The sequence below is a fragment of the Rhineura floridana genome, chromosome 6 (genome assembly GCF_030035675.1).
Source record: "Rhineura floridana isolate rRhiFlo1 chromosome 6, rRhiFlo1.hap2, whole genome shotgun sequence".
Lineage (NCBI taxonomy): Eukaryota > Metazoa > Chordata > Lepidosauria > Squamata > Rhineuridae > Rhineura > Rhineura floridana.
Window position 1 is genome coordinate 95,966,925 of NC_084485.1, and position 23,956 is coordinate 95,990,880.

Sequence of the window (23,956 nt, forward strand, 5' to 3'; positions counted from 1 at the left end):
GTTAAAACATCACACATAATAAGGTGAGTTAAACCTATCGCTTTTATGTTGCCACTACTTCTGAAATGCATCTATCCCTCTCTTCTCGGGAATCCAAAATTCTTCCCATTAAATGAAATGGGGGAAGAGGAGAAAGAGGAAAGGGATTACAATAACATTGTTTGACCTCAATATGCCTAAAATTATGTGTTTGTCTTGGCGAACAAATTGAAGCACTGCTATCCTATAACATTTAAAATAGCCTTAAGCAAAAATGCTTATTAAGTAATTATGAATTTTTAACTCATAGGGATTTTTTAAAAAGTTAAATTTACCTGAAATTCAAGTGTTCTAATAGGACATACCCATCTAGGAAATAAGAAAACAAAATATAGTTAACATTCATACATTTTGCTGGTTATGCTAAACAGTTAAACACATATGTCTTAAAACTAGTGAATAGTTACAAAAAAGTGTCAAGTAACAATTTTCCTAATTCTAAATGCCAGATTCAAATGCCAATCCAAAGCAGTGATCTATAATCCACCTTTGGCAGCAGAATTCAAGTTCCTGAAAATAAAGTGGCAGAAAGTGCCTGGTTTCCCAGCTGCAGAAGGGTCTAAATGGCCCAGAATTCATCAAAGTATTTATTCTGAAATGAGATATTTATGCATTCATATTTCTACCCTGTGATTCCCTGCAATACCAACAGGAACAAATTTGTAGACTGTGACAATTGAGACTGCCAATTTTCCCCCTACCCACCCAACCTCTTTTGTTTACACTCTGCTTAAAACATGACCCTTCCTTTTAACACCACCTGGAAACTTACATTTGCCTTCAGAATTCCGACATATCAGTTGGTTCCCTTCAGTAATATCAATGACTTCAAGTGGCTCTCCTGCTGTGATCCTCAAGTCAAGTTTTCCTTTGGTTGAAGTATTTGAGCAGTGTGCAACTGCAGTATTAATTACAACAATCTCCTTATCATACTGAGAGAAGGAGAAAGAAAATCAATAAGGCTGCATTCCGGTGTTCACTTACCTGGGAACAAGACCCATTGAAAATCAATGGGCTTGCTTTCAATTAAGCATAGGTATCTGAAAGGGCTTGGACGTTGAATAGTATATTCTGTCAACAAAAGATGCACATACACTTTACATGACAAACTACTTTGGAAAATCTCAAGTTTCAGAAGTGGTTTGCCATGCAGTATATGGAGGACTGTTTGAGAAATGCAAGGGCAAATCGTTAGGCAAGCAGAAAAATTAGTCATTTTTTTAATGTCAGCCTATATCAGGAGTTTGAACTTTCTAATCACTATTAAGGAGGATTAACAGCCTTTAGAAAAGACCAGTGGTGGCTGGTCCATTAGGGCAAATGGGACAGTGCCCCACCAACCTGAGCCAGCCCCCACCTGCCTGCCTTCTTACTTTTATCCAGTCCCAGAGGTAGCCTACTATCAGCTTCTTCTTCCTTAGTCTCAGTGCTGCCATTGTAGCACTCAGGATGACAGGGGCCAAACTGGCATTCATTGGCTGTGGCTATACCTACTGTTGGACTTTCTGCTTTCTGCCCCACTAGGCTCAATGAGCATAAGCCATCACTGGAACAGACCATGAAGAACTTGGTATGAAGCCTAGAGGCTTTTTTTTAATAATCCTTATAGCCGATCCATTAGGGATTGTGGCCCCTAAAATTTAGCAATGCCAGGGATGATTTCCTCCAAGGGATGAGCCCTGAGGGTAGATTTCCCAAGGGCTGAGCCTTCTCCAAAGGCGCACAAGCAGTTTAAGATCAAAAATGAAAATGAACACTAGATTTCTTTTTTAAAAAATTAATTGTTTCAGTTCAACTTCATGAAAGAAACTGTGGAAACCATGAAAAAAATCTAGAAACATGCTATAATGCCCTAGTCTCCAACATCTTAAATCCTAACCATTACCACCCAAAACACCACAAAGATCATACAACAGTTCCCAAAAATGTTCAGTTGGCACTAGAGAGTGCTGAGCAGTGTCAGAGTAGCAGGGTAACCTCTGAGAATGTATATGTCCTGGCTTACCAGAGACATAAATAGCTGAAAATGCTCCAGCAGGCCCAAGCAGTTAAAACGTCTGTTCAAAAAACCAGCATCCAAAAGATATGGAAGAATATTATGAGTATTGGAACACTATTTTAATATGTTTCTGGCAAACTTGGGTCCACTTGCAGGACCACCTTACGCCATATGCACCCACTTGAACGCTTAGATCGTTGGAGCAGACACTGTTGCAGGTGCCATATAATATCTGTTCCGCACTTGTAAGAAATCATTCTTTTAGTGTAGCAGCACTAGCTCTTTGGAACTCTCTGCCTAGTGACATCAGGCAGGCGCCTTCACTGTATTCTTGTCAGTGCCTGCATAAAATTCTATTGTTTATGCAAGCCTATCCAGATGCATAGATGCTGATCTGTATTTTTTAAAAAATTGTCTCTTGCCATTTTTAATTTATTTTAAAAATGTTTTTAATTACTTGGTTTTACCTGTTTTATCAATAATGTTAATGTCTTGTGAACTGCTTAGAGGGTTTTTTTTACAATCAAGTGGTATATAAATTTTAATAAATAAACGTAACAGTTGCCATGTTCTACAGCCCACAATTCTTCAAACACTCATGGATTTCTCTGAACCAATGTGTAGAATCCTTGGCAACTCCTGAAAATATTTCTATGCATCTAATGGCAAAATAATTTAAACAGAACAGTTTTTTGGAATGTTGCTGCTCACAGTTCTGTATAAGGCAAGAGATGACAGATGGCACAGTAGACTTTCATGCATCATACACACACGATAATTATTTCAGGTAACCATGCCAACATCTCCCAGGCTTTAAAAAAATATTAAGGAAATATACCATAAACTTCTCTCTAAACAGCTTTTCTTCTTTTGACATCTTGTTATTCTTCTCTAAATTATATTTCTTGACTTTGAAGAAATTTCTGGAAGAAGGCCTAACAAGAAAGGATATACATAAGATAGACCAAAAAATCCATAACAAAATAAAAGCACTATTGGAATACATACAACAGCCCTTTTCACAAGTGAGATGAAAGCAGCAATCCTGAGCACACTTATCTAGGAGCAAGTCCCATCAAACTCAGTGGGACTTACTTCTAAGTAGACATGCATAGGAATATAGCATATCTCTCACTGAATACTGGGGGATTTAATTCAGAGTAAACACATACAGGAACATAGGAAGTTGCCTTATGATCCATCTAGGTCAGTCCTGTCCACACTGATGGGACATTCCAAGCCCTACCTGGAGATGCCAAAGATTGAACCTAGGAGCTTCCACATGCAAGGCACTGAGCTATGGTCCGTGCTGTAAGACTGCCATTTAGTCTAGAAGATACCAGTTGCAAAAGCTATTAATGCAGGCCAGAAAAGGGGAAGATTTATTAAGTCAAATTACATTCTAGTCACTGTAGACATTGTATCCAATTTAATTTATTTTTATCTTGCCTTTTAAAAATTTCAAATAAGTGTAGAAGTTGTACACTGTACGATATCAAAATTTACTTAAGACTTAGATTTACAATGTAGAAGTTGAGTCTATGCATACAAGGAAACTTTTACATTTTTAAATTCCAAAAGGACACAAGCTAATATTAGAGAAACCTAGATTATAGCTTGGTTCAGAGATAACTGGGAGCCTTGGCCCATGAGCATCCCAATTGGAGGTCGGCCATTGTCAAAGGTGCTATGGACTTTGAAGAAGCACGAGTACAGGTCGAAAGGGACAAACGAGCTAAGCGGAAGGCACATCAAGCAAATCCTCATCGTGACCATCTTCCATCTGGAAACCTATGTCCTCACTGTGGGAGGCTGTGTGGATCCAGAATTGGCCTCCAGAGTCACTTACAGACCCACTGTTAAAGACCCTACCCTGGAAGACAATCTTACTCGGCCACGAGTGATCGCCAATGAATGATGAATGGAAAACCATGGTTTACTGCTACAGAAGGAAGTGGTGGTAAGCGTTGTGCTTGCATCCTCCCTCTTCTTTCACACCTGCAAAAGCTTCCACTGCTGATTTTAAAACAGCTACAATCCTCTTGATGTCTAAATACAGAAAACTCCAGTTTGCTTAAACTATGATTAGTGAGAGAAAAAGCCAAGGTTTCAAATCCTGGCTTGTTCTCACTAACTATAGTTTAGAAGAAGAAGAAAACTCCAATCACAGTTGCTTCAAGACTTTCCATTATTAATATTTAATGACGAGATAAGATTTATCATAGGATGGATTCCTATAACTTCCTGAAGCAAATAGGAAGTATAGCCAATGCTCCTAACATTTTCTTGTGCGAGAGAAAAAAAGCCCAACCTGTCAAATCATGATTCAACAATAGGATTACACCTCAGCGTCTCTAATTATCTTGTATCATATTAGAGGACAGCACAGATTTTCCAGATTTATACTCAGAGTCTAGTTTGCTACTCCAAATGCGGGGACCCCGGAAAGGGCTGTTATGGTGCAGGGCCCAATGTGGCCAACATTAAATTAAAAATTAAATTAAAAAGGATCCCAACTGTATGTGACACACAGTTTATGAATATTAAATAGGAGAATTAAAAGCTTCACCTCTTCACTTTCAGCCACACACACGAACACATATTATCTCTTGCCTACTTTTCCCCTCTCAGCATGGCTTCTTTCTCTACATTAAAGCTCCACTCCAAAATGTACAGCAAGCAAGAGACTAATCAGCTTCTTGGTCTTAGAGCTCTCTCTCCCCTTTATCAATTAGCTACACCTACAACAGTAGGGTTGGTAATTCTTTTTGCCTGAACATTCCTAGGGGGGATCTTGTTCCCACCCCTACTCCAGGTGTCATCCCATTGTACTTGGTGCCATGGTAGAGTTCGCTCAGACTACCACTTATGCAATGTCTTCCATTTAACCTTTATGCCACCAAAGGCTCCTGCAATGATCTGCCTGGGAATATTGTGTAAATAATAAGACTCTTTCAAACAAGCTTCTCAGTGTTCTAAACTTTGCACACTGCTTTGGATGTCATTTACAAAAAAGAAATACAGATTAGAAATGTTTAAAATAAAATATTCTCATCCCTGCTCCTTCACCGATTATTGAGGGGAGGGTAGATTTCAGGCTTGAGAGATTTACTTTGTTTTTATGAGAACTCCCGAGATCCACCAACCAGAGCCTAGTATAAAAGACAAAGAATTTAAGAATTCTGAGCTGAGGTATTTGTCTTGAGTACCAGACTAAACAGAGCTCACAGTCCTTCCACACAAATATCCACCCCCCCCTGGGAACCCCAAGCATTCTTCATTTCAAAACTATAATTTAGTTTAGGGGTAAGGAAGAAGACTTTTTGTTGCTGCTATTGATAAACAAGTGGGTGTCAGAAATCCTTGCTGATCTACTGCATGTCATCCAGAGAGCAGCTAGAAGGTCTAGATCAAACTTCCACCCCAGGTTAAGATTTCCTTCATTAGATTTTTGCATCGTTGCTGTTCTCCTTTGATCCCTCCCATTAAACATGAGCAATTTGAACTTCTAACTTCTAATTATATCAGTTTCATTCTTCTCTCTGGAGAGAAGAGGGACGGTTTTTAGTGACACATACACTGCAAAAATGCTGATGTTCCAAAGAGACAATGAGTATCAGCAAGACCAACCAAAATGCCATACACAACAGGCCTCATTTCATGCACCACTGAATCACAAAAACATTTTCAAATAGGAATCATGTAGTTACAGCAGTACACAGACTTGCAGTTCAATAGGTTGCAAGCGGAGTACAAAGCAGCTTTATCCAACTGTAAAGCTACAAGGATTTTTTTAAAAAAATGCAAGCATATTGCAGACGTTACAAATCAAAATTTTCTTTGAATGTCACATGAATTTTGGTTTCCTGGTCTTCTACCCCACAAGAAGACTGTGATACATTTAGCAGTCAATTATTCTCATGCTGCTGAAGAGCTCATTCATGTTTATTATCCTGATTTATATTGCATACACACACACAACCCAGTCCACAGTTTTGAGTATCTGGGCTGTTTTTGTTACCCATGAAGACAAATGCCCCTCAGCAGCTTGCTCAGATTTCCAGAGACAGTAGTGGGAGCCAGAATGGCAGACACAGAGTCTCTTCGTAAATGAAATTTGCGTGTGGAGCCAAAACATCTCAAGAGTGAGGCACCTGACCTGACCATTAGGATAAACACAAAGAGTGAGCCCAGGCTGAAGGAAATTTCAGTTTCCTAGCTGGACTCCTGGAGTGGCCACTTATGCATCACCCTCCAAAAAAATGTATCACAAAAAAAGACAAGTGGACAGATTTGTACTATATATATGGTGACAGTACTCACCTCTTTTTTGGCTGCCCATGACAGCCATTTTGTTCTGGCACCCACAACAATGTTCATCATCATCATCATTTATTATGGTCATAGACCAGATAATACAAAAATACAAGATACAATATCACCATAAAAAATTGAAATAACATGTTAATTAAAATTATCTAAAAAAATCATTTCAACCTATTAAAAACTAAACAAATTGGCCCGAGTAAAACTCATTTTCAAAGATCATTTACCCATTTTTTCCTGCAAGGAATAGCGGCTGCACAGAATTTAGCGACTTTCTCCGTGATTAGTTGCTGTTGATCTCCAAGTAAGTACTCCAAGCAATTTTCCTCACTTCTACCAGGTATGAGATCAAGGATGGGTTTAATTATCTGATTTCTAAGATCATGATAGTAAGGACAGCGTAACACATGGGCAATTGTTTCAACCTCATCGCCACCGCAAGGACATTTCCTATCACAGTATGGAATTTTATTAAATCTACCATCTAAAAGCATTGATGGTAGGATGTTCATTCTTGTGAGGGTAAATGCCCTGCGGTAACTGGGAATAGTGAGATGGGACAAATATGGCATTGGAATTAGTGGTCTTAAGTTATGCCTATGTTTTCTAACTTGCATTAAATGGTGTTGGTAGTCTATATCTTTAATTCTTTGTAAAATGTTCATCTTAGCTTTTAAGTAGCCCATTTCTTGAATCACAGAGATAGAAAAACCCAGATTCAGAATTTTATCCATTATCAGCTTCTCCCAGTGGGATTGAAAATTATCTTCCAAGATATGTGGAGAAAGCCCAATGGGGTCAAATTTCAATTTCAGCCAGGTGGTGGTTCTCAGCGCCCAAATCTTAGATTCTATAGTTGGTAGACCTGTCTCAAGTCTGAGAATAAAACTAGGGATACAACTAGGGACCGCGAAGATAGTTCTCAAAAAGGAGTTTTGTATTGATTCCAAAGCAGAAAAGTTCTCATAAGTACTAACTTGTGCCCCATAGAGTAATTGTGGGATTACTTTTGCAGTAAATACTTTAATTACTGGAATAAAAAGTTGGCCGCCTTTGTTGAAAAAATATGATAGAAGAGCTTTCAGCGTTTTTTTTGCATTCCAAACCATTGCCTTTATCTGCATTTGCCATGATCCGGTCAATTGGAATGTTAAACCTAAGTACCTAACAATATTTACTTGTTCGATTGAGTGTCCGTTAATTTGCCAGCGATGTTTCGGTCTTTTTTTTGAAAATATTAAAACCTTAGTTTTCTCATAATTGATTGATAACAACTCCTTCGAACAGAATGTGGCCAAAGTTGCTAAAAGGCGTCTGAGACCAATTGGAGTTCTTGCCAATAAAACTATGTCATCGGCATACAGAAGTATGGATCTAGGATTGCCAGCTAGTATCGGGGCATGGGAGGAGATGGTAGTCAAGCAATCTACTATTCCATTAATATATATGTTAAATAGTAGTGGAGCTAAAACACATCCCTGTTTAACCCCTTTAAACGTGGGGATGGGATTTGATAAATGGCCCTTGTTGTTACACCTAACCCGCAGGGATGTGTCCGCATATAATCCCCGTATCAATAGGAGCAACCTTTTGTCAATATCCATTGCGCTTAGTTTCTCCCAAAGTCTCTCTCGGGAGATAGAGTCAAACACTGATTTTAAATCAATGAAAGCTGTATACATCATAGTATCTGGCTTGGCTATTTAGTTATTAGATGGTAAAGAACCAGGGCCTGATCAATAGTTGAGCGTCCGGTCCTAAAATCTGCTTGTTCTTGGGCCAATAAATTCTTTTGCTCCACCCAGACGTTAAATTTATCATACAGATGGGTCGCATAAAGTTTACTAATTATATTCAGTAGACTTACTGGTCTATAATTGGCTGGGTCAGTATGAGAACCTTTTTTATACAACGGAATGATTATTGCAAGGCCCCACTCTTTAGGGATTTGCATTGAGTTGTTAATATAAGTAAAAAGGGCAGCTAGCAGAGGGGCCCACCATTCTGGATTTGATTTAAACACTTCTGCTGGAATGTTGTCACTACCAGGGGCTTTCCTCAGCTTAAGTTTGGCAATTAAGTCAAGGACCTCTGATATAGAAACCGGAGCCCATTCAGGAATTTCGTTTTCCATATAATGTATTATAGTACCATTATCAATGTTCTTTTGATATAATCTGGCAAAATAATTTTCCCAGATAGCTGGAGCAATATGGCAATCTAGGTTGAGTGAAGGCTTTGGCCAGTTATACGATACAAGTCTCCAGAATAAAGTAGGATTTTTTAACTTGGAAGCATGTAATAAGCGTAGCCAAATTTTATTCAATTCTATTTTCTTTTTCCTTTTAAGCAAATGCTTATATTGCTTCCTTGCCATACAATAAATTGATAGATGTTCAAATGATCTATTTACTTTATAAGCTTTGTATGTTGATATTAACTGTTTTTTATTGTCATGGCATTCTTGGTCAAACCATGATTTTGAATTTTTGGGGGCACTTTTCCTGTTACGGTTGGAAATTACTAGAAGAGATTTTTGAAGAGAAACTACTAGTTGTTGGAAGTAGGGAAATGGATCCTCAGTATAAGCTGCTGCAATAATTAAATCTTTTATCACTAAGATATCTGGGGAGTTTAACCGTACATTTATTTCTTTTTCTACTTTAGATATCCATCTCACCCTTCCCGGTCGAATGTCTACCTCTGTTTTAGTAAAGGTCTGATATCCTAGTAATAAGGGTATTACGCTGCAGTTTAGTGCAATGTTTAAAGGACGGTGGTCGCTCTCCGGGCGATCCTCCACTTTGAAACTATCCACTAATTGAAACAGCTCCTGTGATACAAAGGCTAGGTCGATTTAAGATGCTCCTCTTGATGAAAGGTCAGTAAATTCCCCTTCTAAGTCCCCACAGATACGAACATTTAAAAGTATTAAATTTAGTTTAGTTAGCTTTTGCATCAAATAAATGCCAGTATAGTTTAGGCCATTATCTCTCGATTGTCTTGTGGGGATATTGAGAAGACCTTCTATTGGGGGAGCAATCATTTGATATTTAGTATATAAAGCAACATCAGACGAGCCTAATCTAGCATTAAAATCTCCAGCAACTATCAGTGAGGCTTCTGGATATATTGCAGTTAGGTTCTCTAAATAACCTTCCAACCTTACTACTTTATCAATGACTGCTTTTTTATCTTGACTCGGAGGTAAGTATACATTGACAAGCAGTAAGGAGTAGCAAGGAGGTTTTATAATTATAGCTACAGCTAGATTTGGCAAGGGTTCAAGCTTTACAATTTGTGCGTTAATTTTAGTTGATACAAATATACAATTACCACCTTTTGGACGACCACCTCTGGTACTTTGGCTGGCATCTAAATGGAAAGGAGCGTAACCATCTAGATATAGCTCACCCATTACCCAGGTTTCTTGTAAAAAAAATAATATCAAATTGTGCTAGAAAAGCAGTGGTATATGGATCTCTAAGTCTTTGTTCTTCCACCCTGCTATATTCCAAGAGACGATCTTTAATTGATGTAAGATTGGGGAAGGACTTTGTCAAGTTTTGGCAGGCCGAAGATCAGATAGATCCCCAGGTGATATTTTTCCCCCGGTCTTCAATTGCAGGGAGTGCATAGTGCAAGATTGTTCCAAGGAGCTAGTCATTACTGAAATTTGCATGCTTGATTTTTTGTCTGGAATTCCCCCGTTAATATTTCGCAAGAATCCTTGATCTCTTTTTCAGTGTAATACGGTACAAGTGGGTTTGATGTTTCTGTAGACTCTACATTTGCTCGTCCGCTCGAACTACTATTACAGGAATCGTCGGTTTGCCCCTTTTTTTTCTCTTTTAGGGTAGTCAGTAATTTTTTGACATTAGCCAAAATTTCCAATTGTGCTTCTATTGAAAGTGCAGTATACGATTCCAGTAGGTGATGTTCTTCTGGGATGTAAAACATTCCTTCCTCATTTGGAGCGGCCATAGAGTTATTTCTTTCATGAGTTTCTTGTGTCTTCTCAGTATTTATAGTTACATCCTCAGAAGTCACCATCTGAGAGATCTGTTTCCTTGTCTCCACCATCGATCCTGAAGGTCGCAATTTAATTCCATTTAAAACCGGTGCTAATAAGCTTTGCATCGGAGCAACATTTTCAAAAACCCTGTAGCACCTTAGGTTCTGCGATAGGAGTAGATTTCTACTTTCATACAGAAGACTAGCTATTTTTTTATCATGGAACGTGACTATAGCTCTTGCTTCCACGTAATTATAAAAAAGATATTCTATCGAAGCAACTTCCATACACCAATCTATTCCAGGTATAGTATGTTCAATTATGGATTGGAAGTGCTTCCTTCGTTGGAGTTGAGTTAGGGCTCCTTTGGGCTTAGGATAGTTTATTATAGCCACTTTCACATTGTTTAAAACCAATTCCCATGCTCTAATTTTGTGAGCCTCAGCCAATTCGAAATTATCTGAGATCTTTTTTGATTGTTGTGGTTGAAATTTAATATAGTTGGGTGAGGAGGGATGTGAAGTTAGGGTATTGATCTCCAGCTTTGAAAGATCTTGCTCAGCGGATTTATTATTTTGCCTCATTTGTGCCGAAGTGGTTGGCGTTTATCTTCTTTTTCATCTTTATTTTCTTAGATTTCCTCTTTCTCCTCTTTTTTCCCTTACTGGGTGCCATCGGAGTATCCATTAACTTGAAAAGTTTATCAAATCTCATACGAGATTTATGTCGGATGTGATGTTCCTATATTAATGTATATATGGTAAGTGTTGGTTGTTTAGAAGATACATGGTAAGTGGAGTGAAAGAGGAGGGGGAGTAAATGGGCAGTAGAATGCTAGATTATTGGCTGAGTGTTTAAAATGGCTGAACGTATAAAAGGAAGAGGGAGAGTGGAATCTGGGGGGGAGAAGAGAAAGAGTGGGTTGCTTGGTGGGGTTTGAGAGAGTTGTTTGACAGGAGAGAGTGGAGAAGGAGGGGGGTGCAGTTCGGATTAGTATTGAGTAAAACCATATGCTTATGTGCCTTAAGAAGAAATCTTGTTAATCTTGTTAGCTTTGTTATCTTTAATAAATACTTAATTTGGTTTACCAAAGGCCTGATCCTTGGCTGGGGTTTCACAGACCAGAAGGGAGGGTAAGGTAATGACCAAGGCTGAAGGGAAACTGTAACAAATGGTGGCAGCGGTGAAGAGAATAACAATACCAGTATTCAGAGTCTCTGGGAATACTAGTATTAGGATGTGACTGGTGGTTGCCTAGCAGGGGGATCTGTTGACATCTGTGCTAGAGTGGGGAGAGAAACAATAAAAAAGGACAGTCCGGACTGGTGGAGTCCCTGGTGGTGCCTAGTGACAGGCAGTAGCCACGCGCAGGTAGGAACCTGACAGGGAGAGCCAGGGAAGGGCGTCACACGTGGTGTCAGTAGCGGTGGGATATGAACAACAGAGAATCCAGATACGAATACTAGAGAATCCAGAACAGTGGTGTGGCAAACAGAAATAACAAAACAAGATTTCTTGTGAGAGTGACTGGCAAAGAGTGTGTGGCAAAGAGTGAGTGAACTCAAACACCATGGCTGAATACATAAAAATGAAAAGAGAGGAGCTGGTGGAGAAGTGCATAACATTCAATTTACCTCACGAGGGTAAAGGGGTAGATGAATTGAGGGTAGCACTAATAGGATTTGCAACTGCCCAGCAAATACAACCTGTCAGGGAAGAGACCCCAGAAGGATATTTAAGCAATCCCGCTTATATAGAGTACTTGAGAGAGAAGTTAAGATGGGAGGGTGAGGAAAAAGACAAGCAGAGGGAGTTGGAAGCTGAGAGACTGAGGATGGAAGCTGAGAGATTGAGGATGGAAGGTGCAGAGAAGGAAAAACAGAGGGAGTTGGAAATTGAGATAATGAGATTGGGGTTTGAGGAGAGGGAGAAGCAACGAGCATTGGATGCTGAATTACAAGTAGAAAAGTTAAAATTTGATAGAGAGAAATTTCACTCTGAGGAGACAAGGAAAGACAGAGATGGAGCAAAAATAAAAATTACTCCAAAGGACTTTGCTGTCTATGAGCCTGGTCAAGATCCTCAAATTTACCTCAGCACCTTTGAAAAAGCAGCTCAGTTGTGGGGGCTACCTGAAGATAAATACATGCAGTATTTATCAAACCTGATTAAAGGGGAATTGGCTGAGGTATATCAATATTTCCCCTCAGACAGGCCCGTCACCTATGCTGAATTCAAAGAAGCAGTGTTTAAAAGATTCAGACTGGGGCCTGATTATTTTAGAAAGCTTTTCAGAAACTGCCAGATACAGACAGGGAGGTCTTTCGTGGAGCTGGGGGCAAAACTGATGGACATATTTGGGAAATGGCTGACAAGTGCAAAAGCTCAGTCTGTGGAGGAGGTGAAAAACCTCATGATATTGGATCAATTATACCATCAGTTACCACCAGAAATAAGGCTCCTGGTCAAAGACCGTTCCCCTACATCGGTGCAGGAGGCCGCAGAGATGGCGGATCACTTCGCCTCCAACAGAACTGGCTGGGTGGGAAAAACATCAAGAGATTTTAAACCCAGACCATATAATGCTGGCAGAAGGGATGTGGTACCACAGCGAGTGAGTCCTCCAGTAAAATCTGAAGGGCACAGTGTTGACCATTGAACCACACTGTCACTGAGTGTTTTTCCATCAAGTCTGAAAGTGTGGAAATCTGTAGCTAAGAGAAGTTATGTCTTTGCCCAGTCTGGGAATGGATAGCCAAGGCCGTTGTCATGGCAGCATCAAGATAGACTGGGAGAGTTCTAGCAGTTATCTGTGTTGAGCTGAGTCTTCTGTATATTGCCTCTGAACTGAGAGGTTGTCTTCTGTGTCATGTCTTTGAACTGAGAACTTCTCTCCTGGGGGGGGAGCAACTCTACATGTAATCTTAAAGCCTTAAGCCATAATGTCTTGTAGTAAAGACTCTTAACCTGATCTAATTCCTCTGAGAAGTTTCTTGAGCAACTTAACTCCAACGTAACGTATGCTGTTTCACGCAACAACGCACAAACATCAACAGGGGTTATGGGCCCAGATCCACAGCGTGTTACACAAGAGTAAGTTGCTGGTCTGAACGGCAGACGGAGTTCCAGAGGGCAGCTTGATTGATTGTACCAGACAGAGGTGAGCAACATGCCTGTAAACCTGTCTGGGGGAGGCATGCCAATGGAAAGATTGACGGAAAAGAATTTTGCCAGCTGGAAGCCGAGGATGAGGGCTTTGCTGATAAAAGAGGATTTATGGGACATTATAGATGGACCCCCTCCAGCGGTACTGACCGCGGCCTGGACGCGTAGAGATCAGAAGGCGCAAGCTTTTATACTTCTGGCTCTATCAGACTCTCAACTTCTACACGTGAGAGATGTTACAAACGCCAAACAGATGTGGGACGTGTTGGAAGGCATTCATGTGCAACAGACTGCGGGATCTAGATTGTGTTTGGCACGGAAGCTTTACCAGATGCGCTTCACGGGTGAGTGTGAAATGAGTGAGCATCTCACTGAATTCAGGCGCCTATTTGCTGAGTTGCAGGATCAAGGCATGGAGCACTCTGTACTTCAGAAGACCTATCTGATCCTGGCTTCGCTCGATGGGACTTGGAATAATATGGTCATGGCTTTCGAAGCCATGCCTGACGGAGGTCTGAACGTTGCATTTATTGAGGAAAAGCTGACCCAGGAATGGCAGCGGAGACAAGAGGCGAAAAGTGCTGAGGAAAAGAAAAGAGCCAAGCTGAAAGAGGAAAGCAGCAGCAGACAGGAAAACAAGCAAGAACAGCAACGGCTGAAATCTTGTTATGCCTGTGGGGCTCGTGGGCATCTTCAAAGAGACTGTGCGGTCAAGCGAAACTCCAGGGAAGGAGGCTTGAAGCAGGGAAGTGTGAACTTTGTTTGTAAACTGAAGTCTCAAGATTTAGGACCTGTTAACTGGATTGTTGACAGCGGGGCAAGCCATATATTAATTAAAGACAGGAGTTTGTTTTACACGTCTACAAATGAGCAGAACTTTGTTTTACTTGCGGATGGATCGCAGAAGAGCGTGGAAGCCCGAGGACTGGTGAGATTTGATAAACTTGGAATAATGTCAGATTGTTTGTTTGTACCAGAATTGGATTATAACATTTTGTCAGTCAGAAAACTGGTGAGTTGTGATTTTTCTGTATTGTTCCACAAAGACAAATGTTATGTAATGAGGGGAGATCAAGTGTGTTTGCAGGGAAGCCTTAATGATTCACAGTTTGTAATAAAGAGCACTCAAGCAGGGTGTGCTGTGTTAAATGCTGAGGCACAGGTACATCAGGGCTGCGTCCATGAATGGCATCAAAGGCTGGGGCATGCAAACCTTGACACGATTAAGAAAACCCCAATGCATAGTGAAGACATGCGTTTAAGAGATTGTGGACAGTTAATGGATTGTGATTCTTGTCATAAAGCTAAAATGACTATTGCACCAATTAACCGGGAGGCTGAAAGAACCACAACAGCTCCCTACCAGCTAGTTCATGTTGATTTATCAGGGCCAATAAATGCTTCACGAGGAGGTGCGAAATTCTTCATGGTACTGGTGGATGATTTTTCAAGATTTTGTCATGTTTTTCTGTTAAAGCATAAAAGTGAAGCTGAGCAAAAGCTGAAACTGTTCATTAAGAGAATCGAAACTCAACATGGCACCACAGTGGGGGCTATACGCTCGGACCAGGGGGGGGGAATTCACGAGTAAAGCATTGAGTGACTTCCTTGAGAGTAAGGGAATAAAACAGAATTTTACTGCTCCATACAGCCCGTTTTCCAATGGAACTGCAGAGAGAAAAAACAGGGTGCTTCAGGAAGCAATGAGAGCCATGTTAATGGATTGCAGTTTAGGGAATTCTTTCTGGACAGAAGCAATTCTTTATGCAAATTATATTCACAACAGGGTATTACACAGTGCACTTAGAATGTCTCCTTATGAGAAAATCATTGGCAGAAAACCAAAAATACAACACATTCAAAAATTCGGGGCAAGATGCTGGATCCACATTCCACAGGGAAAAAAGAGGGGCAAGCTTGCGCCCAGAGCACTGCAAGGTTTTGTTTTGGGATTTCAGAATGCATATTTCAGAGTTTGGTGTCCAGAAACACAGCAATTGATTCTGAGCCGAAGCATTAAAGTCTCAGAAAAGCCTTGGGATCAAAGGGAAACAGTTGTTCTTACAGGGTCAGATGACACACAAGCACAATCATTTAAGCCAAATCTAGACATTAAACTGGAGGGCACACATATTCCACTCAGAGATGCATTAAATGAGCTCATTTGTGGGAAACGAAGATCAAAGAAACATAAGGCTGAGGAAATGGAATCTCCTGCGCAGGCTGTGCCAAGCACAAGCACAGATGGGGGGGGCAGAGAGAGCAGAAGCCCTAGTGCCATTAAGACGTTCTACAAGAGTAAACATAGGGAAACCGCCAGAAAGATATACTGTGGGGGTAATTACCAGTCCTGGAATGCATAAACTGGTGGACATGGATCCTGACACTTTGTATTTGACATGTGTACAGCCAAAGTTTGATTGAATAAAGTTTTAGCTAAATGTGCAGAGATGTTCTGAACTGTACTGAAATGTAAGCTGTATTGCAAGATGTATTGTAGAAATGTATTATTGTAATTGTTGTAATGAATTACAGACACGATGGGAAAAAGGGGGGATTGTTGACCATTGAACCACACTGTCACTGAGTGTTTTTCCATCAAGTCTGAAAGTGTGGAAATCTGTAGCTAAGAGAAGTTATGTCTTTGCCCAGTCTGGGAACGGATAGCCAAGGCCGTTGTCATGGCAGCATCAAGATAGACTGGGAGAGTTCTAGCAGTTATCTGTGTTGAGCTGAGTCTTCTGTATATTGCCTCTGAACTGAGAGGTTGTCTTCTGTGTCATGTCTTTGAACTGAGAACTTCTCTCCTGGGGGGGGAGCAACTCTACATGTAATCTTAAAGCCTTAAGCCATAATGTCTTGTAGTAAAGACTCTTAACCTGATCTAATTCCTCTGAGAAGTTTCTTGAGCAACTTAACTCCAACGTAACGTATGCTGTTTCACGGAGCAACGCACACACATCAACACAGAGTGGATCTGTGTACCCTAAAAGTGAGGAGAAATTATGCTACAAATGTAGTAGACCAGGGCACCTACGTTTTCAATGTGAGGTTGCCAACCCCATTAGTAATCCTGCTCAGACAAGGGCAGTGAAAACAGAGCCCAAGGCTTTAGAAACAGCGAAAAAGGTTCAGTTCTGCCAGATAAACTGGACAGAAGTAACAGACCTTGATTCAAGTCTGAGAGAGGAAGTGCGTGTACAAGGGGCAAATTATTGGGCATTGCTTGATACTGGTGCCGCTCAGACATTACTGAGGCCAGATTTAATAAAATCTGAGGTAATATTACCTCAGGAAACTGTGACTATCCAAGGAGTGAGGGGTCAACCAGAAAGTTTGCCTGTGGCCCTGGTGGAAATGACTTGGAGAGGCCGAGAGGGCCAATATAAAGTAGGCATTAATGCCCAGCAACAAGAACCAGTAATACTGGGAAGAGATGTAATGGGAGCCCAAGGAAAGATATATGTAGTGACCAGACAGCAAATTGGCAGAGAAAAAGAAGCCATATTAAGGGGGGCTGAAACAAACAGGGTGGAATCTGTTAACCAGCCTCAGGTCACCATAGCAACCACTAGCAGGCCTGCTGAAGGATACAAACTGTATCAAGTGGTCGCTGATAAGAAAGAAGCAGAGCAATTCAGGAAAGAGCTGCATAAAGATATAAGTTTGAAGCAGATAAAGGAACAAGCTCTGACCCAACAGATTCCTTTCACTGACAAACTGAGGAATCAAGTTGTGTGTGAGATTGGGATTTTATATAGACTGTGGATGCCCACTGAGAGAAAGGATGAATGTGAACCAGTGAAGCAATTGATAGTACCTAGCAAATACAGAACCAGATTGCTAGAGGTAGCCCACGATGTCCCATGTGCAGGACATCTGGGAATAAAAAAGACCAAGAGGAGATTGGCAGCACACTATTATTGGCCAAACATCTCCAAAGATGTAAAACAACATTGTCTATCTTAATATGCCAAAAGGTGGGGAAAAGTGGAGTAAAGACTAAGGCACCCTTAAAGCCCCTTCCTATAATTGGACAACCCTTTTATAGAGTGGGAATAGATTTGGTGGGCCCTTTTTCCAAACCCACAAGGCATGGCAAGAAATATCTAGTGGTGGTGGTGGATTTTGCCACCAGATACCCAGACGCAGAAGCACTAAGATCTGTAGAAGCCCCTGTAGTGGCAGAGGCTTTATTAAAAATCTTTATGAGGCTGGGTTTCCCTCATGAAGTGCTGATGGATCAAGGCAGTGTATTCATGGAAGAAGTGATGCAATGTATGTAGAAATGTTGTGGCCTAAAACATCTAAAGACCACTACTTACCATCCCGCCACTAATGGGTTAACAGAGAGATTCAATGGCATCTTGAAGGGCATGATCAGAAGCTATGTTCAAGATCACCCACAAGACTGGGATGAACGTTTGGGATGCTTCTTATTTGCATATAGAGAAGTCCCTCAAGAGTCAACAGGCTTCTCACCCTTTGAACTCATGTTCACTAGAAAAGTGAGGGGACCTTTGGAACTATTAAAAAATTCATGGGAAGGAACCCTGGGAGAGTACAAAACATCTGTAGTAGATTTTGTATTGGAATTCTGCAATAAATTAACATCAATGATGGAGGTGGTGAAAAAGAATTTGAGTCAAGCACAGGAGAAGCAACGTTACTGGTATGACAGAACAGCCAGGGAACGTGTGTATGATGTGGGAGATATGGTTATATCTGGTCATACCCAGGAAACATGACAAATTACAGGCTAACTGGGAAGGACCATATACCATAAGAGAAAGGCTTGACACAGTGACGTATGTAATCACCACAGACCAATTAAACAAAAGCAAAGTGGTTCATGTAAATATGTTGAAGCCTTACCATACCAGGGATGTACAGGTGTTGCAAGTTACCTTATTCCCTGAGGGAAGTGGGCCTGAACTTCCAGATTTGGTACAGGAAAGCAAAGACAAAGGAGGGGTAGATCAAGTGGAATGGTCAGAGGAGGTGAAGGAGGAAGTAAAAGAAGAGATTCTTAGAGTTTTAAAAACCTATAGGAATCTCTTTAGCAACAAACCTGGCCGAACCAGTATAGTTATACATTCCATTGATACTGGAGATCATGCCCCAATCAGATCTGTTCCGTACCGTGTGAATGGGAAAGTTTTGAATGAGATCAAAAAGGAGGTGGAAGATATGCTGGAATTAGGAGTGATCAGGGAATCCATCAGTCCCTGGGCCTCAAGTATTGTCCTGGTTCCGAAAAAAGATGGAACGACAAGGTTTTGCATTTATCGTCTAATCAATAAAATTACTGTCCCAGATGCGTATCCTATGCCTAGGGTAGACGCAATGTTAGAGTTATTGGGGGCAGCAACCATTATCTCTACACTAGATCTCTGTAAAGGATTTTGGCAAATGGAACTAGATGAGTAATCCAGAGCCAAAACTGCCTTCAGTACACCAGATGGGTTATATGAGTTTGTGACCTTACCCATGGGACTAAGGAACTCACCAAGTTCATTTCAGAGGCTAATCAATACTGTGTTGCGAGGCATGTCAGATTTTGCAGTGGCCTATATCGATGACGTGGCCATTTTTAGCAAGTCGGTGCCTGAGCATGTCCAACACCTGACAACAGTATTGGAGGCCTTAAGAAAAGCAGGCCTCACAATAAAAGCTAAGAAATGCCAGTTTGGACTAAAGGAAGTAATCTATTTAGGACATAAGGTGGGGAGTGGGAAAATCACCCCCTTATGGAGCAAGGTGGAGGCAATACAAGCGTGGCCGATCCCCTTAACCAAAAAACAAGTAAGGGCATTTCTGGGTGTGGCTGGATTTTATAGGAAGTTTGTGAGAAATTTTGGGGAAATAGCAACTCCCTTGCATGAATTAACAAAGAAGTGTTCTGAGCGTGTGGTATGGACGGATGAATGTCAGAAGGCTTTTGATCTACTGAAGCAAGCCTTGTGCCAAGGACCCATATTAATAGCACCAGACTATGAGAAACCATTCATCGTGGCTACAGATGCGTCAGACCTGGCGCTGGGAGTCGTCTTGCTACAGGAGAGAGAAGGCACCAGACATCCAGTGGCGTACCTGAGTCGCAAGCTGACGCCGAGGGAGAAAAACTATTCGTCGGTCCAGAAGGAGTGCCTAGCGGTCGTGTGGGGACTGAACAAGTTGCGCCCGTACGTGTGGGGACGAAGATTCACAGTGACTACGGATCATCGGGTCTTGTTATGGTTGCAGACTATGAAAAACCATAACACTATGCTGCAGAGGTGGTCCTGGGCCCTACAGGACTATCAAGTGGACTTCCAGTTCATAAAAGGCAAGGACAATGTACCGGCCGATGGACTTTCCAGGCAAGTGGCTGGGACTGCAGTGACATGACCAGACGGAGAGACAAAGAAAGACATTTTCCCCATAGAGACTTGTTTATATTGTTAACGCAATGTATAAATCCTGGAACAGGAATAATACTCTGCCGTTGTTTTAAGGGGGGGGAAATGTGATGTTCCTATATTAATGTATATATGGTAAGTGTTGGTTGTTTAGAAGATACATGGTAAGTGGAGTGAAAGAGGAGGGGGAGTGAATGGGCAGTAGAATGCTAGATGAATGGGCAGTAGAATGCTAGATCACAGACCAGAAGGGAGGGTAAGGTAATGACCAAGGCTGAAGGGAAACTGTAACAAATGGTGGCAGCGGTGAAGAGAATAACAATACCAGTATTCAGAGTCTCTGGGAATACTAGTATTAGGATGTGACTGGTGGTTGCCTAGCAGGGGGATCTGTTGAGATCTGTGCTAGAGCGGGGAGAGAAACAATAAAAAAGGACAGTCCGGACTGGTGGAGTCCCTGGTGGTGCCTAGTGACAGGCAGTAGCCACGCGCAGGTAGGAACCTGACAAGGAGAGCCAGGGAAGGGCGTCACATCGGACTCTACAGGATTTAATATTTTACTCTTCTTAGGTTGCTCAGCTGTCTGTAAACTCATCTTTTTGACTGCCAGAGTAGAAGAAAGTTTCAGGCATGAAGTTTGACTAGCCTGCGAATTTGTAATTAAGTCAACTTTCACTTCTTTATGGTAGCATTCTTTCTTAAGAATTATATCTGCTAGTGTAGAAAGTAATGAGTTCGACTCAGCAACGAATTTGGAGATTTGAATTAGAGATTATGTCACCACTTGACACCAGTTTTCATTAATCACAGTAGATTGATGGTTATTTGAATTTGTCTTTTGCCTCTTCCTGAAAATGCCTAAGTTCTGGAGGGTTGGTTTTGAGCTCTTCATAGATAGATGAGGATTCAAGAGGGGGCATTGAACTGAAGTCACTTAGAACTGAGATATTAATTGCCTTCCCCTGTACCACTGTCTCAAAGATCGGACCTTCCTCTACAGCTGCTGTTAGTTCCTGAGCCAAATTAGGCCCTAAAGGATCCTCCGCATTTAACATCCACGACAGGGAGATATTTAACGTCCAATCATTATTACAGTTCTCATATATCATTGTAGCTTCCGCCCCCTTCCTATGCCTTGCTTCCTTTGTTGTCTCTTTTGCACTATAATAATGTGTTATCTTAGTCTGCATTCCTTTAGTTTGGGAGACATCTATATCAGTACACAATTCTATCCCAAGTTCTTTGTATTTTTTTCTGTTGAAAACCATCCTTTTAGATTAATGTTTGGGCTTCAATTGCAGCTGACCTGGTACTTTAACACCTCCTAAAGATAACGCAGCCGAAGCAGAAACCAGCTTCAAAGGGTAAGAGCAGCAGTTTATTTAAGCTTTTAGTCACCAAATTTAAAGGAATGGAAAACTGATATAGCTCCCAGCCCGCTTTGTTAGTTATTTGTCGTTTATCTAATCATTAGGTCCACTTATTTGCAAGCAAATCTTTACCTCCGTGGGCGTTCTGGAGCACCGAACATATCTTCCTCTTTGTATAAGAGTACCTGCTTTAAAACTTGGCTTTCCTGGCGTTCTTTGAAGTTTGAAGGTTAAGATGATTTTTCTCTTGGCAAGCCCTGGGTTCAGGGAAGTTGTTTACTAATAGATTTCTTCCAAATACAGCTCCAGCTCCAGCAAACACGTCTTTACTAATCGGCGGCCATCTTTTCCTCTCCAGTACTCACCTCTTTTTTGGCTGCCCATGACAGCCATTTTGTTCTGGCACCCACAGCAATGTTATCAAGATACAACTGCCAATACCTCATTGTTTTACCAAAAAAGCATTCATATGTATATGTGTGCACGTGCGTACACACACACACACCACAATGCATATACTGCAAATTCAGAAAGTATTATTAGCATAAATTAAATACAATACATGATCACTAAGGTAGGAAAGACAGTGACCAACTGATCTGTGTGCCTGCTCAGTCTGTTATCTAGGAGCTAATTGTTGACAGACAACCTCAAGGCTCCTGCTCTCCTTTCTTTCAGTCTTGGGCTAGACAGCCCTTCATGAGGAATGCATGGTCCCCCTAGGGTCCCCCAGACTGTAACAGCCATCTGCAAACCTGGATAAAGATGGAAGGAAGATAGCAGGAAAACCTTCGCTGGGCAACCCAGAGGGGGTTGAGGGAGGCTCACCGAAAGCTTCCACAGGGGGAAAAGTGTGAGGAAAAACTGGTATGTTTACAACACCAGAACTTGGGAACATCCCAAAAAAAGTACTGCTCCCAGTCTCTCCCTTAAAATTCATCCAGTCAGCCATTGTTTTTATTTATTTATAAATATATTTGCATAGCGCTATTTCATTTAAAACATCAAAGTGATCTACAAGTTTTTTAAAAATCCATACAGTAAAAACCATTAAAAATACAGTAAGAACAAAGGTCAGCTATTTTTCTTCTACTTTTTGCCAGCACTTGATTCTTAGTGAGTGGTTCAGTACTGCTGCTACCCTGTGGTATGAGGGGAAGTATTCTGCATTCAGACATGGCTAGAGATGTGAAGGCCCAGAAAAAAAATGGGGGGGGAACTGTTTTTTCCAGTCACCACCCCTGGAAAAAATGGGGGGATGGGACAAAAAAGTTTTTTTCTACAGAAATTTTTTTGGGGGAGGTTTCTAGGCCTTCACACAGACATGGGATTTAATGAACTAGTTTTACTGATAATGGCAGCACTTCTGTCCCAATTTCTAATGTTCCTTTCACATTGCAATACCTGTTCCATTATGGAATTTTGACTTTTTGACCAATATACCGCCATATTGCACTAAATTTCATTCCCACCAGGGGGCATGGTATGACACAACAATGAACAGCATCAGACATCACTACTCCCCCACCCTTTCTGCACATGTGTACTTCTGTTTCCCCATGATTCTCCCATGAAAACAGTGGAAAAGAACTGTATGCCTGTATATCACTCCATACTGTATTTCATCACTTTACCCCCACAATTTTCTGGGTCAATGGGGTTGCAAATGGATTTTTTCTGGAAGCAATTAACACAGAAATGAGCACTAAACTTCCACTATGTCCTGCTAGATTTCCAGTAGTGACTTTTACTTCATGTGAAAGATCAAATAAAATTCAGAAATTTTCAGTTAAAGTAACAACAGGAAAACAGAACAAACTACCATCTGAATGCAGCCTGTATTTTCTCAAAACTAGCTTTCTTATCCAAGCAGAGGGGAAAATCTGGAGGATGGTACCCAACCCCTCTCACCACTGCATCACCCACCTCTTTTGGAGCAGAAATCAGGACAAAAACAAAGCTAATTAGTTACTTCCCACTAACTCCAGGATTAGAAATATATGCCTGGCTTATTCCAGATCATGTTTGGTAGGAATATTTTATCTAATGCAACTGTGGGGAACAGTTTTCCACTCCAAGGCTGCATTCCATCATGGCTAACCTTACAGGGGCCACACACTAGCAGTGGGAAGGGCCAATATGAAAATGGGTGTGACCAAAGTGGACATGGTCACACCTGGTAATGACCACCCTATATTTTCACATAGATGGCAATTAAACTTGGAAATGGAGGGTGTAGTCTAATGGGGATGGGGAGGATTAACCCTTTGTTCCCCAGCTGCACCCCCCAGTGCTCCCTGCGCTGCATTTAGGCTTGAAAAAAACCTTCTGTTGGCTTAAACTGGAGAGCCTTTTTAGACCTAAACGCAGCATGGGGGAGGGGGGAAGAGCACAGAGAGGTGCTGAGGGCCAAATGGGAAGGCCTCACAGACAGCTACTGAACCACAGTCTGTGGCAATTCCCTCACTCCTTTTCTAATGGATTATAAGACTCAAGCTTGCCCTTGAAGACACACCTGTTGACCTAGAACCATTGCCCTAAATCCCAATCTGGGGGATTGATTACAGGTACAGGAAAAGCAGTCTGTAGTGTCTCTCTATGCTGCAAACCTATATTGGTTTTGTCATGGCTTAAGCAATCA

General features: G+C 41.2%; 1 protein-coding gene across 7 annotated transcripts in view; it reads right to left on the reverse strand.

Annotated features, from left to right (window-relative positions):
- FYB2 (FYN binding protein 2) overlaps positions 1-23,956 on the reverse strand; it is a 63,716-nt gene that overhangs the window by 2,273 nt on the left and 37,487 nt on the right. For 5 of the 7 annotated variants that reach the window (XM_061633158.1, XM_061633154.1, XM_061633156.1 and 2 more), the window contains 3 exons: positions 2,877-2,973; positions 812-971; positions 315-348 (listed from right to left, as the gene is read on the reverse strand). In XM_061633158.1, coding sequence (XP_061489142.1) covers positions 315-348; positions 812-971; positions 2,877-2,973 — 291 coding nt within the window. Of the gene's footprint in view, positions 1-310; positions 349-811; positions 972-2,876; positions 2,974-23,956 lie in introns of those variants that run through there. The other 2 variants (XM_061633160.1, XM_061633155.1) reach the window with 1 other exon arrangement.